This window comes from Ranitomeya variabilis, chromosome 2 (assembly GCF_051348905.1).
Source record: "Ranitomeya variabilis isolate aRanVar5 chromosome 2, aRanVar5.hap1, whole genome shotgun sequence".
Lineage (NCBI taxonomy): Eukaryota > Metazoa > Chordata > Amphibia > Anura > Dendrobatidae > Ranitomeya > Ranitomeya variabilis.
The window spans coordinates 181,939,497-181,955,786 of NC_135233.1; the positions used below are offsets into that span (position 1 = coordinate 181,939,497).

Genomic DNA, 16,290 nt, shown 5'->3' on the forward strand with positions numbered 1-16,290 from the left:
ACATGGAGGGGTTGATTTCTGTTATGGGAAAGAGAAGATGATTGCAAACTACACACTTTAAAGGGAGTTTAAAACAGTAGGATCAACCCTCCTAAGCTTTCTATATGGGCATGCAGGCCTGCGTTTATGCCCACACTGGCTTCGTGTGAGATGGAAGCTGAATAGCGATGAGCGGACGTGTGGATGTTCGGGTTTGGCCAAATTTTACCACAATGTAATCTGTTTGACAGGGTGGAAAATGCCGGCTCTGTCCGACGGTAACCCTACTGAAGTCTCTGCCACTGGATATCGCGGTTTCCGCGCTGTCACACAGATCACAGCGTGTGAGCCAGTGGCTGTGACCAGTGGTTATGACCAGTGGTGAAAAGGTTACTGATGATCAAGCATCAGCTGATGACTACTACTGTCATTAGCGACACCTGTTCTCGCTGATAGCAGCGAGAGTAGACAGCGCTGATAAGACAGCGCTGATAAGAATATTCTCCAGCCGACGCCTGTTCATAGTGGTAGCTTTACTGCTGTCAAAAGGCGCTGGAGATATACATGTGATCATGCTGCAGTGTCACCGCTTGCCTTCTGAAGGTGATTTTTATTTTTTTCTTCACTATATCTAATAATCATTCTACAAAAATAAGGGACGGGAAACTCCTCTGGGATCAGTGGCCTGTGAGAAGCTATACTGATGAATACCTAATCAGAGCACCACATGAAGAACCCCCATCCACCCACAGGCCGCCCCGGAGCACATTATTAACACAAAACTGAAAATAAAGATTAAACTACAACCACAAGACAGATTTAATCAACCAAGGTATCATTTTAAGCAGTATAATGGCGCCCACCTGACAGTGTCTGTAGGTTACTCAGCACAATCCTGCTGACTGGTTTCCTTTAAGCAGCTCATCTAAAGGAGCTAAGGCACAGTAAATCAGTGGTATCCACTGCTTTGGCAGAAAAAGAGAGCGCTTTTCTCCTGCACAAAGTGGTGGACAGCTGCTTTCATAGAATGGTAGAGTTGGAAGGGATCTCAAGTGTCATTGTGTCCAGCCCCCTGCTCAATGCAGAGTTCACTAAAACACCTCAGACAGATGTCTGTCCAGCTTCTGTTGGAAGACTTCTATTGAAGTAGAACTCGCCACCTCTCGTGGCAGTCCGTTCCTCTCATTGATCACCCTCATTGTCAAAAAGTTTTTTTAATTTCTAATCTGTATCTTCTCCCTTTCAGTTTAATTCCACTGCTTCTCTTGTTTCCTTGTGCAAATGAGAATAATGATGATCCGCTTTTGGTTTACTCTGCGCTAGCTCCATAGGTTAAGTTGCTTCCCTGGGCAATCCTCACACTGATGAAGGTCTGATACAGACCGAAACGTTTGTGTTTGTTTATTTTGATTATTCAAACATTTATTTGATTATTCAACATTAAGATTATTTCCTTTTTTCATAAAGTTTTTTCTTACATCTCAAATAACAGGACAGGATCCTACTCGAGCACCTACCTGTCAGGGAACGTTCACACGTTCAGGAATTGGCAGCGCTTTGGACACAGCACATGTCTGCTGCGTCCTAAGCGCTGCTGGCTATTGAATGCAAGTGAATCCGCTTGTGTTAATTGTACCGTGCGGATTCACTGCGTCCAATACATTGTACGGGTGAAATTTATCTTGCGAAGGCTCGCGTTTCTGCAAGAAAAATAGATCTGTTGCGGTCTGTAAAAAGAGGCGCCGCATGTCCGTCTCCGCAGGTAAGCCGCGAGCATCTGTGCACGCATAGTGAACATGGGATTTCTTGAAATCTCATCCACTATGCTCTAACAGCTGCAACAAGTACGCAGCGTCCAACCTGCAGCGTCTACTGATTGCGTGCATATACCCTCAGAAGTGCTGTAATCTTCATTTCTGATGCCTGCTTAATTCAAGCATTAACTAATAGTTTACTAATGGGATATCCTTTAACATTGTCACCATGTGGTCCCACATCTATGATTAATTGTAAAAGTCTAAAACCTTTGTTAAAATTACAAAAAGGCAGAAAATGGTGAAAATTTATACTAAACATGATCAATGCAGACTAAATATACTTGTGAAGATGTTGATCTGCAATGCTAGATATATTTTAGAAATTGACTATGCAGATATTGTCAATACTTGGAAAGTGTTCCATGTCAAATGACAGAAGTGCACCTCATCAATAGAAGTCCAGGCTAGGTCAGTCCTGATTTCAGGTCAAGGAATTACCACCTTTAAGAATTAGCTATGCGCAAACGGAATTCTCTAGTGTTTGACCAGCGTCGGGGTTAACATTTTTTAATGTCATTGGTTGAATTGCTACTCTACGATCAGACTCTTGTTTCCTTGCCATTTTTGAAGGTCTGACTGCTTTAAGAAGTGATGAAGTAATTGACCTCATGATAAAAGAATATCCTACAAAACATGCCGAGTACTCTGTTATTCTTCAAGAAAAAGAGCGCCAACGCATTACTGATCATTACAAGGAATATTCGGTAAGTCATACTCAAGTACGAAAGTACAAGAAATATCCAAGTAAGTCTTGAGTACATTTTCCCAATAATTTGCTTATTTCTTTCTGGTAATTTTACATTTTATTGCCTATAATCCAAATATTATCAAAATTTTCAGTAAACTGGATATTTTCTGCCATTGGGCAACAGTTTGGTTTAGCTGTATTTAGGACTCCTACTGGCCATTTTGCTATTAACATATGTGTTCTGCTAGAGTAAACACCCTGCAGAAGTCTACGGGTTTCTAATTCCAGAAAAAAATCTAAGGAGCAGAAAAACAATGTAATAGTGAATAGTGAATCTGTATGCCTTTTATTTATAATTTTATTGAATGATGAGGGAGTTGACAAACCAACTAATGCTAAAAAGTGCTTCCAGATTGTGTTTATGTATGATACACACAGTCAGAAACACTCACACTGTACTTGTCAAACGTTTGACATGCAATGGTTTTCCTTGTTCTTCTTGGATTGTATACATTGTAGATTTAGAGTGAAAGCAGCAAAACCACAAAGAAACACATGAAAACGAGCAATAAAGAAACACTTGTGAAGCAAACCAAAACATGGGTCAAACATTAAATTTATTAAGCTCCCTTCTTTTACACTGATAAGATTTATAAACCCATGGCATTCTTTGAAGCAACTTGAAAGGAACCTGTCAGCAGGATTATGCACAGTAACCTACAGTGTCAGATCGGTGCCATTATACTGATTTAAGGTACCTTCACATTAAGCGACGCTGCAGCGATAGCGACAATGATGCCGATCGCTGCAGCGTCGCTGTTTGGTCGCTGGAGAGCTGTCACACAGACCGCTCTCCAGCAACCAACGATGCCGAGGTCCCCGGGTAACCAGGGTAAACATCGGGTTGCTAAGCGCAGGGCCGCGCGTCCCCCGGCGTCCGCTTCCTACACTGTGTGAGCGCCGGCCCTAACAGCAGAGCGGTGACGTCACCGCTGTGCTTTTACTTTCACTTTACGGGCGGCGCTCAGTCAGAGCAGGAAGCGGACGGCAGGGGACGCGCAGGTGAGTATGTACTGTTTGTTTTTTTTACTTTTACGCTGGTAACCAGGGTAAACATCGGGTTACTAAGCGCGGCCCTGCGCTTAGTAACCCGATATTTACCCTGGTTACCAGCGTAAAACATCGCTGGTATCGTTGCTTTTGGTGTCAAACCTGACGATACACGCCGGTCTGACGACCAAATAAAGTTCTGAACTTTATTCAACGACCAGCGATATCACAGCAGGATCCTGATCGCTGCTGCGTGTCAAACTAAACGATATCGCTAGCCAGAACGCTGCAACGTCACGGATCGCTAGCGATATCGTTTAGTGTGAAGGTACCTTAAAACGATACCTTGGTTGATGAAATCCGTCTTGTGATTGTTTAATCTTTATTTTCAGTTTTCAGTTAATGATATGCTCGTGCCCCGGGGCGGCCTGTGGGGGGACTCTGTGTTGTGCTCTGATTAGGTATTCATAATGCAGACTGATGATTGGTCACTGATCCCTCAGTGACCTGCCCCCTAGTTTTCATAATGAATACCTGTACATACTGGAGAAAACAAAAAATGCTTCTGCATGCAGGTGCATGTTTAGTGTCCAGTTCATAAGTATTCTTGATGTTATTGAGCAAGTGTAAAAAAAGAAAAAGAAAAAATTTCAAATCAATTTGAAAATGGGGCACAGTAGCAGCTATCGGTGTGTATAGAGATCCGATAGCTACTATTGCACAGGCGCCATCTTGCTGGAGAAGAAAAAAAAATTCCTCCAAGATGGCGCCGAGAGCTTCTACTGCGCAGGTACAGGTGGTGCCATCTTGGAGGAGGAAATGTTTTTTTCCATCATACATGACGGCACCACGAGAGAGGGGATCCACCCTTCAAGGACAGGAAACCTTCAAGATAAAAGGGGCGGCTCCTCTCTCCACATCAGTTGGTTTCCTGTCCTTGATGGGGAACCCTCAAGATGGAAGACTTCTGAAGACAGAAGAGGATGACTGGGCCTGGGTCGGATGGGTTTGGGCAGACACTGGTCTGCTGCATCCGTCACCAGGTACCGGTAGGTGCCTCGGGGGCCATGTATTCCATGGCCCCCCCCTGAGCAAAGCATGGCCACACCCCGTGAGGCAATGCCCGGGTAAAAATTAAGCCTCGGGGGCCGAATGTAGCTTTTCCCCCCCCTGTTGCCACAAAAAACCTGTTATGGTGCCCCCCCTGTTGACCTAAGGTGGCCATGCAGCCCGTAAGGCACATCGGTGCCCGGGCTGGGTAATTCTCCTCGGAGGTTTGGGACCTCCCTGTTGAGCATAGAAAGCAGGTTCTCCCACCTCCCTCCTCCCTGGTTGGTACCTGAGTAGCTGCACAAGGGAGAGGAATGGAGGGTCAGCGGCAGGTGTCACTAAGAAGGCAGCGCTGTGGAGCATCAAGACGCTGGGGGTGATTACCAAGCTACCTGCCTGAGATCTGGCCCTGCGTCGTGGACAGTCCCGATTGTAAGCTTCCTCCCCCAGCCGGCGCCGTGTAACCGGAAGTGGTGCGCTACGCGCGTGCGCACAACACCCGGCAGCAGCACGCAGAACTTCAGATGCGGGCAAGGGGGTCAGGGGAACTGGAAACATCGGTGCGCACCGTAAGTGATTGCCGGGTGCGCGCTTAGATGGGAGAATAAACACAGACGCGCTTAGGCATAGTTATACAGCGCAGGCGTCGCGCTAGCGGCCAACAGATGCAGAATGAACCAGGTGATTGATTGCTTTTACGTGCATCGGAAGTGGTGCAGGCACGATCAACCAGGTAATCCATCAATAAGATTAGCATGCCAGGTGCACACATACACCTGATTGTAGCACAGACACCGGAGTGCTAAGCGGCCAGTAAAAGGCAGGATCAACCAGGTGATCCATTAAAAAAAAAAAAAAGGGGGGGGAAATAAGTCTATTTAAAGGAATCAGAAGTACTGCCCTGTGTCACTAACCAGTCCAGATTGATTGTGACTGCTCTTGTTACGTGGTAGTTTGTAAGATGGAGAGTTTTTCGCCAGAAAATTTAATGCCACAGCAAGAGGTGCAGGAGAGGCGGTCTCGCTCAAGTGAGAAGAGCCAGATATGCCATGACAGCGGTAGAAGCCGCTCGGACAGCGTGCGGGCGGATCACCATACCAAGGAGGGGTCCCTGGTCTCACTGGGAGACATGGAGAAAACCAGTCAACCTCCGCATCCGGTACCCGTAATTTTAAGCGTCCGAGTGGTGAGTGAACTTCGAGAAAGTCCAGCACGCTATTGTCTGTTCTTTTCCCGGAGTCAGAGAAAGACTCAGATACAGCTCGTTGCTCAGATAGTAGCTCAGAGGAGGAAGATACATTTCCATTGGGGGCTACGGATAAGCTTATAAAAGCTGTTCGCTCTACCATGGGGCTGGTAGACGAGAAAGCAAAAAAGACCGTCCAAGAACTTATGTTCAGTGGTCTGCAAAATTAAAAACGGAGGTCATTAGCTTCAGGAACTTGTTAAGAGGGCATGGCAAAAACCGGGGAAGTCTCAGATAATCAACTCCCTAAAGAGGAGATATCCTTTTGAGGAGGATGCATCCTCATCTTGGGATAGGGCTCCAAAAGATTGATGTGGCGATTTCAAAGGTTGCCAGAAAATCCGCTCTGCCCTTTGAGGATTTAGGTTCTCTGAAAGAACCTCTGGACAGGAAAACAGACAGTTGCCTGAAAACAGCATGGGAGGCCTCGGCAGGAGCACTAAGGCCAGCTATCGCAGCCACTTGTGTAGCCAGATCCCTAAAAATATGGATAGACAACCTGGAGGATCAGGTAGAACAAAAGGTTCCCAGAGAGACTGTCCTAGAGGCAATACCGGCCATAAGAGCAGCAGCAGTATTTCTAGTTGAGGCTTCAGCAGACTCAGCTAGACTAGCAGCAAAGTCAGCAGCATTAGCCAATACAGGACGCCGTGCGATATGGCTTAAATTCTGGCTGGGAGACACACAGGCAAAGATGAAACTTTGGTCTCTACCATGTGAAGGGAATTTCCTGTTTGGATGAGGTATTGGAAAAAGCCGGCGACAAGAAAAAGAATTTCCCAAAACAGCCATTCCAGCCCTTTTGGTGCTCCTTTCAGAGAGGCCGAAATTTCAGAAGACTGCAGTATAAAGACCGAGACAGAAACAACTTTGACAAGCGGTCCAGAGGAGGAAAAGACTTCTATTTTGGCAAGCCCTCCAAAGATAACAAGAAACCCTCCCAGTGACGGTCCCTCTCAGGTGGGAGGGAGGCTCTCTCACTTCTTCCAGCCCGGGAAAGGATCTCATCCAGTGCGTGGATCAGACAAATTGTGGGTTCAGGCCTCAAATTAAAATTCCACCATTGGCCTCCAAGAAAATACATGCAGACTCCAGTACAGTCCCCACTAGAAAAACAAAGGAGTCTGGAATGGAAAGTAACATCACTCCTAGACAAACATGTCCTGGAAGAGGTTCCGATAGAGGAAAGAATGGAAGGTTTTTATTCCCCCCTTTTTCTTTATAAAAAAAAAAAAAGGACAATTCTTGGAGAACAATCATAAATTTGAAAGGCCTTAACAGGTATCTAATAATCCCATCATTAAAAATGGAGACGATAAAATCGGCAGTGAAACTCCCATATCCTCAGTGTTATATGTAAGTCCTAGACCTAAAGGACGCTTATTACCACGTCCCAATCAGACAACAAGATCGCAAGTTTCTCAGGGTGACAGTTCAGATGGGGTCCCAGTTATGTCAATTTCAGTACAGGGCTCTGCGCTTTGGAAAAGCAATAGCCCCACAAGTATTTACAAAATTGATTGAAGGTCACAGCACATCTCAGAGAGAAAGATACTCTGATAATACCTTATTTAGACGACTTCCTGATAGTGGGGAAACATTTTTCTCACTGTCAAGAGCAAGTCAGAATAGTGATGGACACACTACAGACACTAGGATGGCAACTAAACCTCAAAAAATCCAAACTGGAGCCAGCGATGATCCAGAATTTCTTGGTGATAACGGTGGACTGGGTGGCGCAGGAGTTTCGCCTCCCAGAGGAGAAAGAGGAAAAGCTCAAACAAATAATTGTAACAACACTAAAAAAGCCAGAAATGACTTTAAGGAGAGCCATGTCAGTGTTAGGGTCCCAAACCTCCTGCATACCAGCAGTAAAATGGGCCCAGTTCCATGCAAGAGAACTGCAATGGTGTGTGCTGCAGAACGACCTGGAACTTCAGGGGCAGGTAGAGCAGAAGCTCATTCTCCCGGTCTCTGTACTCCAATCACTCAGATGGTGGTTACAGATGGTCATCTCCGAGAGGAGCCCCCTGGACATATACAGCCTCCAAAATAATCACAACGGACGCCAGTCCTTGGGGGTGGGGAGCTCACTCAGACACATTATGGGTCCAAGACCCCTGGGCTCAGGAGGAGAAAAATCTATCCTCAAACGAGTGGGAACTCCAAACAATCGAAAAAGCGCTAAGGTGGTTACTTCCACACTTAACAGGGCATCATGTGAGAATCCTATCGGACAACTGAACAGCGGTCGCATATGTGAACCACCAAGGGGGCACCCATTTTCAGTCACTGATGCAGATAACAAAAAAACTCATGGCTCTGGCAGAACAGAATTTCCTCTCATTATCTGCCCTGCATATCCGAGGTATAGACAACCTGAGAGCAGACTTTCTAAGCAGGAACTGCTTAAGGCAAGGAGAATGGTCCTTAAAAAAGTCAATTTTTCAACAAATAGTGCACATGTGGGGAAGACCCAGTGTAGACCTCTTTGCCTGAAAAACCAACAAAAAGGTTCAGAAATTCTGCTCCCTAAACCCAGCAGACAGGCTGTTAGCAGTAGACGCCTTCAGCATAGAATGGACGTCAGGACTCTTGTATGCCTTCCCACCGATATGTCTAATCCCAGCAGTTCTGAAGATGATCAGGGAGGACAAGGCCAGGGTGATTGTTATAGCTCCCTTTTGGCCAAAAAGACCATGGTTTTACTGGCCAGGACCTTCTAACACAGGGTCCCTTCAGCCACCCGCAGAATTCCGGGCTGCATTTGACATCCTGGCATTTGAAAGGTCGTTGTTAGAAAAAGAAGGGTTCTCAGCTGGTTTAATATCCACCTTACTTAGTAGCAGAAAACCAGTAACGACCAGGATTTATGGGAGGATATGGAGAAAAAAAAAAATCTTGTCTAGCTCAGGACCTATACGGGAAGGGGAGGTCCCGATAGTGGCAATACTGGAGTTCCTGCAAAAGGGTTTAGATCTGGATTGGCTGTTAGTACCCTCAAAGTGCACATTTCAGCTTTAGCAGCCTTATTTAACTGTGACCTGGCAAGCAATAGGTGGGTAACCCGGTTTATCCGAGCCTGTAGTAGAGCTGACTCTGTTCCATCCCCTACTCCTCCACCATGGGATCTAAATTTAGTATTGACAGCTCTGACAGAAAGCCCCTTTGAGCCATTAAATACAACATCAGATAAAGTACCAACATTAAAAACAGCCTTGTTAGTGGCACTTACATCGGCCCATAAGGTTGGGTATTTACACGCGTTATCGGCAGATCCTCCCTACACACAAATTATGGATGACAGGGTTGTATTAAAGTTAGATCCAGCATATCTCCCCAAGGTGGTGTCAAGATTCCATAGGGCTCAGGATATAATAATCCTACCCTCTTTTTGTCCTAACCCTAGCAACAAGAAAGAGGAGATGTATCTTGCAGTATTTAGAGGTGACAAAATCCTGGAGGAGACAGAGGGCTTTATTTGTGTCTTTCCAGGGGGTCACGTAAGGGTCTCAAAACCTCAAAACAAACTATCACTAGATGGGTGAGAAAGGCCATTATTCTAGCGTATAGTGCAGGCAGGGCTGTACCACAGGGTCAAAAAGCCCACTCCATGAGGGCCATGGCAAAGTCTTGGGCGGAGAGAGCACATGCTATCATCGACCAAATCTGTAAGGCGGCCACTTGGTCCTCTCCGTTTTTTAAACATTATAGGCTAGACCTATCTGCTACCTCTGATCTCACATTTGGGAGAAGAGTGTTACAAGCAATGATCCTTCCCTAAAGAGAATGCAAATCTCTGTAACGCTCTCGTGGTACGTCATGTATGATGGAAAAACACGGATATTACATACCTGGTAATGTGTTTTTTTCATGAGACATGACGGCACCCTTATATTCCCACCCTGTTGATCACGTCATTAGTTGGGTTAGTGTTATACACTCCCTCGGGTGATGGTAATTAGAATTGTAAAGGATGTATTATTTATGTGTACACTAACCTGCGGAGTTTTTCTCGTACTCTGTAAAACTGATGTGGAGAGAGGAGCCGCCCCTTTTATCTTGAAGGTTTCCAGTCCTTGAAGGGCAGATCCCCTCACTCGTGGTGCCATCATGTCTCATGAAAAAAACACATTACCAGGTATGTAATACCCGTGTTTTTTCTTTTCCAGCAAGATGGCGCCGCCTGTGCAATTGTATCTATCGGCTCTCTATACACACTGATAGCTGCTATTGCGCAGGTGCGGCGGGTGCCATTTTGAAATTGTATAAAAAAAAAAACCTTGCTCAATAACATCAAGAACACTTATTAACTGGACACTGAACATGCGATTATGCTGCGATTTTTCTTCTTATTGCCGTGGGAAAGTTTCTGAACATTTTCCCACGCTGTCAAGTTAACCGCATCAGGCGGGGAGTTTGCGCATGCTCAGTGACTACTGCTGACGTCACTGATGCTGCTCAGACTCCCCGCCTGACCTAAGGTGAACTTGACAATGTGGCAAAATCTTCAAAAACATTCCCGTGCTAATGAGCTCAGGCGGGGAGGCTGCGCAGGCAGCTTTTCACTCATTCCTCCGTGGTTTACAGCCCGGCCGGTAGCATTAGCACCGCTCCGGGTTGTAAACTATTTAACCCCTTGAGATGGATTGCAGCATGGAACTTGACTGTTTGGCGGACAGGTATGGAATATTGTTGTTTTTTATTTTGCGGAAGAACGAGCGCTTCGCTTGGATTGAGTGCAATAAAGATGTTAAACCTGTGTGTTTCATTACTTCATTAAAATACGTTATTCTTAATGTATGTGTGTATTTTTAACCCTTTCATACCATTGGATTAATAATGGATAGGTGTCTTATTGACACCTCTCCATTATTATCTAGGCTTAATGTCACCTTACAATAGCAAGGTGACATTAACCCCTTATTACCCCATATGCCACCACCACCAGGCAATGGGAAGAGAGAGGCTAAGTGCTGGAATAGGCGCATCTTGCAGATGTGCCTTTTCTGGGGTGGCTAGGGACAGATTTTTTTAGCCGGGAGGGAGCAATAACCATGGTCCCTCTCTAGGCCATTAATATCTGCCCTCAGTCACTGGCTTTCCCTCTCTAGCAGAGAAAATTGCGCGGGAGCCCACTCCAGTTTTTTCCTTGAATTAATCTTTTAATTTAACACTTTGAGCTCCAAAATTTTACACACGCACACATACTACTAATATTATTAGTCTGGGACCTATAAAAATGTAACGGATATACAATGGTTTACTGTATGTAAAATATGTCTCATATCCTGTCGGCTTCTGTAATGATTTTACAGTACCCGACAATTGAATTATCGGCTATTCTGCTATCTAGCTCTGTATGAAAAATATATATATATATATATATATATATATATATATATATATATATATATATATATATATATATATATATATATATATATATATATATATATATATATATATATATATATAGTACAGACCAAAAGTTTGGACACACCTTCCCATTTAAAGATTTTTCATGACTATGAAAATTGTACAATCACACTGAAGGCATCAAAACTATGAATTAACACATGTGGAATTATATACTTAATTTCAGTTGCTTCACACTTTTTTGTTATGTCTTATATTGCAGGTTCTTCAAAGTAGCCACATTTTGCTTTGATGACTGCTTTGCACACTCTTGGCATTCTCTTGATGAGCTTCAAGAGGTAGTCACCGGGAATGGTTTTCATTTCACAGGTGTGCCCTGTCAGGTTTATTTAATAAGTGGGATTTCTTGCCTTATAAATGGTGTTGGGACCATCAATTGTGTTGTGCAGTAGTCTGGTGGATACACAGATGATAGTCCTATTGAATAGACTGTTAGCTGCTTTTTTCTTGCCATAATACAAATTCTAAGTAAAGAATAATTAGTGGCCTTCATTACTTTAAGAAATGAAGGTCAGTCAGTCCTAAAAAATTGGGCAAACTTTGAAAGTGTCCTCAAATGCAGTGGCAAAAACCAAGCGCTACAAAGAAACTGTCTCACATGAGGACCACCCCAGGAAAGGAAGACCAAGAGTCACCTCTGCTTCTGAGGATACGTTTATCCGAGTTACCAGCTTCAGAAATCGTAGGTTAACAGCAGCTCAGATTAGAGACCAGGTCAATGCCACACAGAGTTCTAGCAGCAGACACATCTCTCCAACATCTGTTAAGAGGAGACTTTGTGCAGCAGGCCTTCATTGCAAAATAGCTGCTAGGAAACCACTGCTAAGGACAGGCAACAAGCAGAAGAGGCTTGTTTTGGCTAAAGAACACAAGGAATGGACATTAGACCAGTGGAAATCTGTGCTTTGGTCTGATGAGTCCAAATTTGAGATCTTTGGTTCCAACCACTGTGTCTTTGTGCGACGCAGAAAAGGTGAACGGATGGACTCTACATGCCTGGTTCCCACCGTGAAGCATGGAGGAGGAGGAGGTGTGATGGTGTGGGGGTGCTTTGCTGGTGACACTGTTGGGGATTTTTTCAAAATTGAAGGCATACTGAACCAGCATGGCTACCACAGCATCTTGCAGCGGCATGCTATTCCATCTGGTTTGCGTTTTAGTTGGACCATCATTTATTTTTCAACAGGACAATGACCCCAAACACACCTCCAGGCTGTGTAAGGGCTATTTGACCAAGAAGGGGAGTGATGGGGTGCTACGCCAGATGACTGGCCTCCACAGTCACCAGACCTGAACCCAATCGAGATGGTTTGGGGTGAGCTGGACCGCAGAGTGAAGGCAAAAGGGCCATCAAGTGCTAAGCATCTCTGGGAACTCCTTCAAGATTGTTGGAAGACCATTCCCGGTGACTACCTCTTGAAGCTCATCAAGAGAATGCCAAGAGTGTGCAAAGCAGTCATCAAAGCAAATGGTGGCTACTTTGAAGAACCTAGAATATAAGACACATTTTCAGTTGTTTCACACTTTTTTGTTAAGTATATAATTCCACATGTGTTAATTCATAGCTTTGATGCCTTCAGTGTGAAAGTACAATTTCCATAGTCATAAAAACACAGAAAAATCTTTAAATGAGGTGTGTCCAAACTTTTGGTCTGTACTGTGTGTATGTGTGTATATGTGTGTATGTATATATATATATATATATATATATATATATATATATATATATATATATATATATATATATATATATATATATACATACATACATACATACATACATACATACATACATACATACATACATACATACATACATACATACATACATACATACTGACATACTGTAGCATGGCTAACGGGTGTGTAGTCGATGGGAGATGTCGCATAGGTGGCTTGTTGCTGTAATGTAGCCCGGAGTATTTCTTTGTTGCACATAACCATGTGTATATATATGTGTTTCAGGACCTGTGGTGATGTCAGACCAAATGGCTAATCATGTGATGGGTTACTGGGTGTGGTTAGCTCTATATAAGACAGGCTAATGCTTAACACAGTGGATATGTGTGGAGGTGCTAGCCTCCAGAGGGTGTTAAGGCTCCAGGTCTGAGCCTGAAGGAATGGACAGTTGTTTTTTCCTTTTGCCTGAGTTAAAGGCCATTTGTTTTTCTGTTTATGCTAACTGGTTTATGAAGCAATAAACCTCTGAACTTTTGTTGGAACCTGCCTCCTAAGTGTCAGCCGTCGCACCTGAGTGAGTGAAACCCCTACAATTGGTGGTAGACGTGCGGGCAGCGTTCCCAGTGGAGACATAAGTCTATTTTTTAATGTCCTGGGTCAAGTCTGTTGTAAGCCAGCAAGCATTGCCGGGGAAAATGGAGGACCTGCTGAAACACTTGGTCCAGTTGCAGTCACAGCAGCAAGAGACCAACAGGCTGTTGCAGTCACAGCAGCAGGAGACCAATAGGCTGTTGATGCAGCAGATACAACAGAGCCAGCAGGAGCAACAGCAGCAGATGCAACAGAACCAGCAGGAGCAACGGCAGCAGATGCAGCTTCTGGCAACCGCCATCCAGGGCAAGACGAGTGCCCCAACCCCAGGTTTGGCTGATGACACCCACGTCCGGAAGACGGTAAGACGCGCATTACAGAAAATGACTCCCGGGGATGATGTTGAGGCCTTCCTGACGGTGTTTGAGAGGGTCACTGAGAGGGAAAAACTTCCGCCAGAGCAGTTGGCAGAGGTGTTGGCACCTTACCGGACGGGGGAACCTCAGAAGGCATACTATGATTTGACCTTGCAGGATGCCAAGGAGTATGACAAATTGAAAGCCGAGGTTCTCGCACGTTTGGAGGTGACACTGACTGTTAGGGCACAGCGAGTTCACTGCTGGGCCTATCACCGGGACAAACCGCCTCGCTCCCAAATGTTTGACCTGTTACACCTGGTCCAGAAATGGCTGCAGCCAGAGTCCTCTACGCCTGCACAGATGGTAGAACGGGTGATGATGGATCGGTTTGTGCATTCCCTCCCGAGGTCCATACAGACTTGGGTTGCCCAGGGTAATCCCCAGAATGCCGACGAACTGATCGGACTGGTCGAGAGGTACCAAGGGATGGAAGGCTCCTTTGGGAGGCAGCCCATGCCGTACTGGGGGTCCCAGAAAGCTGCTGAGTCCCAAAAAGGGGTGGCGCGTCCAAGGTCACAAAGGGCGGGGGAGGTGGTGCCCAAGGTCCCTACGGGTGATATTATTTGTTGGAGGTGCCACGGGCCAGGACATATAGCTGCCCGTTGTTCCCAGACCACTGAGCAGATGGACTGCAGCATGGGACGCCGTTGTTCATACTATGCGTATCCAGCCTGCAGTGTGAACTCTCTGCCCAACGAGGGACCTCAAGCGTGTCCCATAAAGGTGAACGGTCGAGCAGTCACAGCACTGTTAGACTCGGGGAGCCTAGTGACCCTGGTGAGGGCCACTTTTCCTCTCCACCTGCTCCCGGGAAAGAAGGTCAGAGTGCGGTGCATACATGGTGATGCAAAGGACTACCCTTTGGCCAGGGTGGACATTGAAACGGCATGTGGCACTGAGTCCCACATAGTCGACGTCGTGCAGGACTTGTTGCACCCTATAATTATTGGCCGGGATTTCTGTTTGTTTTGGGATTTGTGGGGAAAAGGTTCTGAGCTCCCTAGCAAGAGTAGGGAACCAATGAACCCTGGAAGGGTGTCGCCACACCCAGAGACAGACAGGTTTCCTTCTTGTGTTCTGGTTGGGGATGAGGAGGAAGTGTCCCCTGCATCTGACATTATGGAGTTAGAGGTAACCGGTGAAAATTTTGGGACTGCCCAACATAGGGACCCCACTCTGAGGGAAGCCTTTAATGATGTCACAGTTATTGACGGGGTGGTACAGGAGCCGGGGGCAGACACAAGATTTCCCCATTTTCCGATGAGTGGGGAGTTGTTGTAATGGGTCACGAAAATAAGGGAGGAGTTGGTAGAGCAGTTGGTAGTGCCGGGTCCATATAGACGGAAGGTATTAGATATGGCCCATTCACACATCTTGGGTGGACACCTAGGGGTGGAAAAAACGCAGGAACGGGTTGTGCAGAGGTTCTATTGGCCTGGGTGTCTCCGGGAAATAGTGAACTATTGCAGGTCCTGCCCTACATGTCAGCTAACTGCTCCCACTCCTCATTTCTGGAACCCCCTTGTGCCACTGCCCATTATTGAGGTGCCGTTCGAGAGAATTGCCATGGACTTGGTTGGTCCCTTAGTTAAATCAGCCCGGGGCCATCAGTATATATTAGTCATCCTGGACTATGTCACACGCTATCCTGAGGCAATTCCCTTGAGAAATTCTTCCTCGAAGAGTATAGCCCGTGAGTTGGTCCATGTCTTTTCCCGGACAGGTCTGCCGAAGGAGATCCTGACTGACCAGGGGACACCTTTCATGAAGGTGATGAGGGAGTTATGCAAAGCCCTGAAAATCTCCCAGTTGAGGACCTCGGTGTACCATCCCCAGTCAGATGGCCTTGTTGAGAGATTTAACAAGACACTGAAGAGCATGCTGAGAAAATCTATAGAGAAAGACGGTAGAGACTGGGATTGTCTCTTACCCTATCTGATGTTTTCCATTCGCGAAGTTCCACAGGCCTCCACAGGATTCTCACCGTTTGAGCTTCTATATGGCCGACATCCGCGAGGACTCCTGGATATAGCCAAGGAAACCTGGGAAGCCGAAGTCACGCCCCACAGAAGCGTCATTGAGCATGTGGCCCTGATGCAGCAGAGGATTGCAAAGGTGATGCCTATCATGAAAGAACACCTCCTCCAGGCACAAGAAGCTCAGGCCACAGTCTACAACCGGTCTGCAAGAGTGACGCAGTTCAATCCGGGAGACCGAGTTCTGGTGTAAGTTCCGACGGTGGAAAGCAAGTTCTTGGCCAAATGGCAAGGGCCATATGAGGTTGTCGAGAAACTTGGTGAAGTAAATTATAAAATTCACCAACCAGGAAGA

At 45.8% G+C, this 16,290-nt stretch overlaps 1 protein-coding gene across 3 annotated transcripts in view; it reads left to right on the forward strand.

Moving 5' to 3' along the window:
* Positions 1-16,290, forward strand: part of PHF10 (PHD finger protein 10) — a 210,379-nt gene that overhangs the window by 61,752 nt on the left and 132,337 nt on the right. For all 3 annotated transcript variants that reach the window (XM_077283267.1, XM_077283266.1, XM_077283268.1), the window contains exon 5: positions 2,367-2,500. In XM_077283267.1, the coding sequence (XP_077139382.1) occupies positions 2,367-2,500 (134 nt within the window). The remainder of the gene's footprint in view (positions 1-2,366; positions 2,501-16,290) is intronic.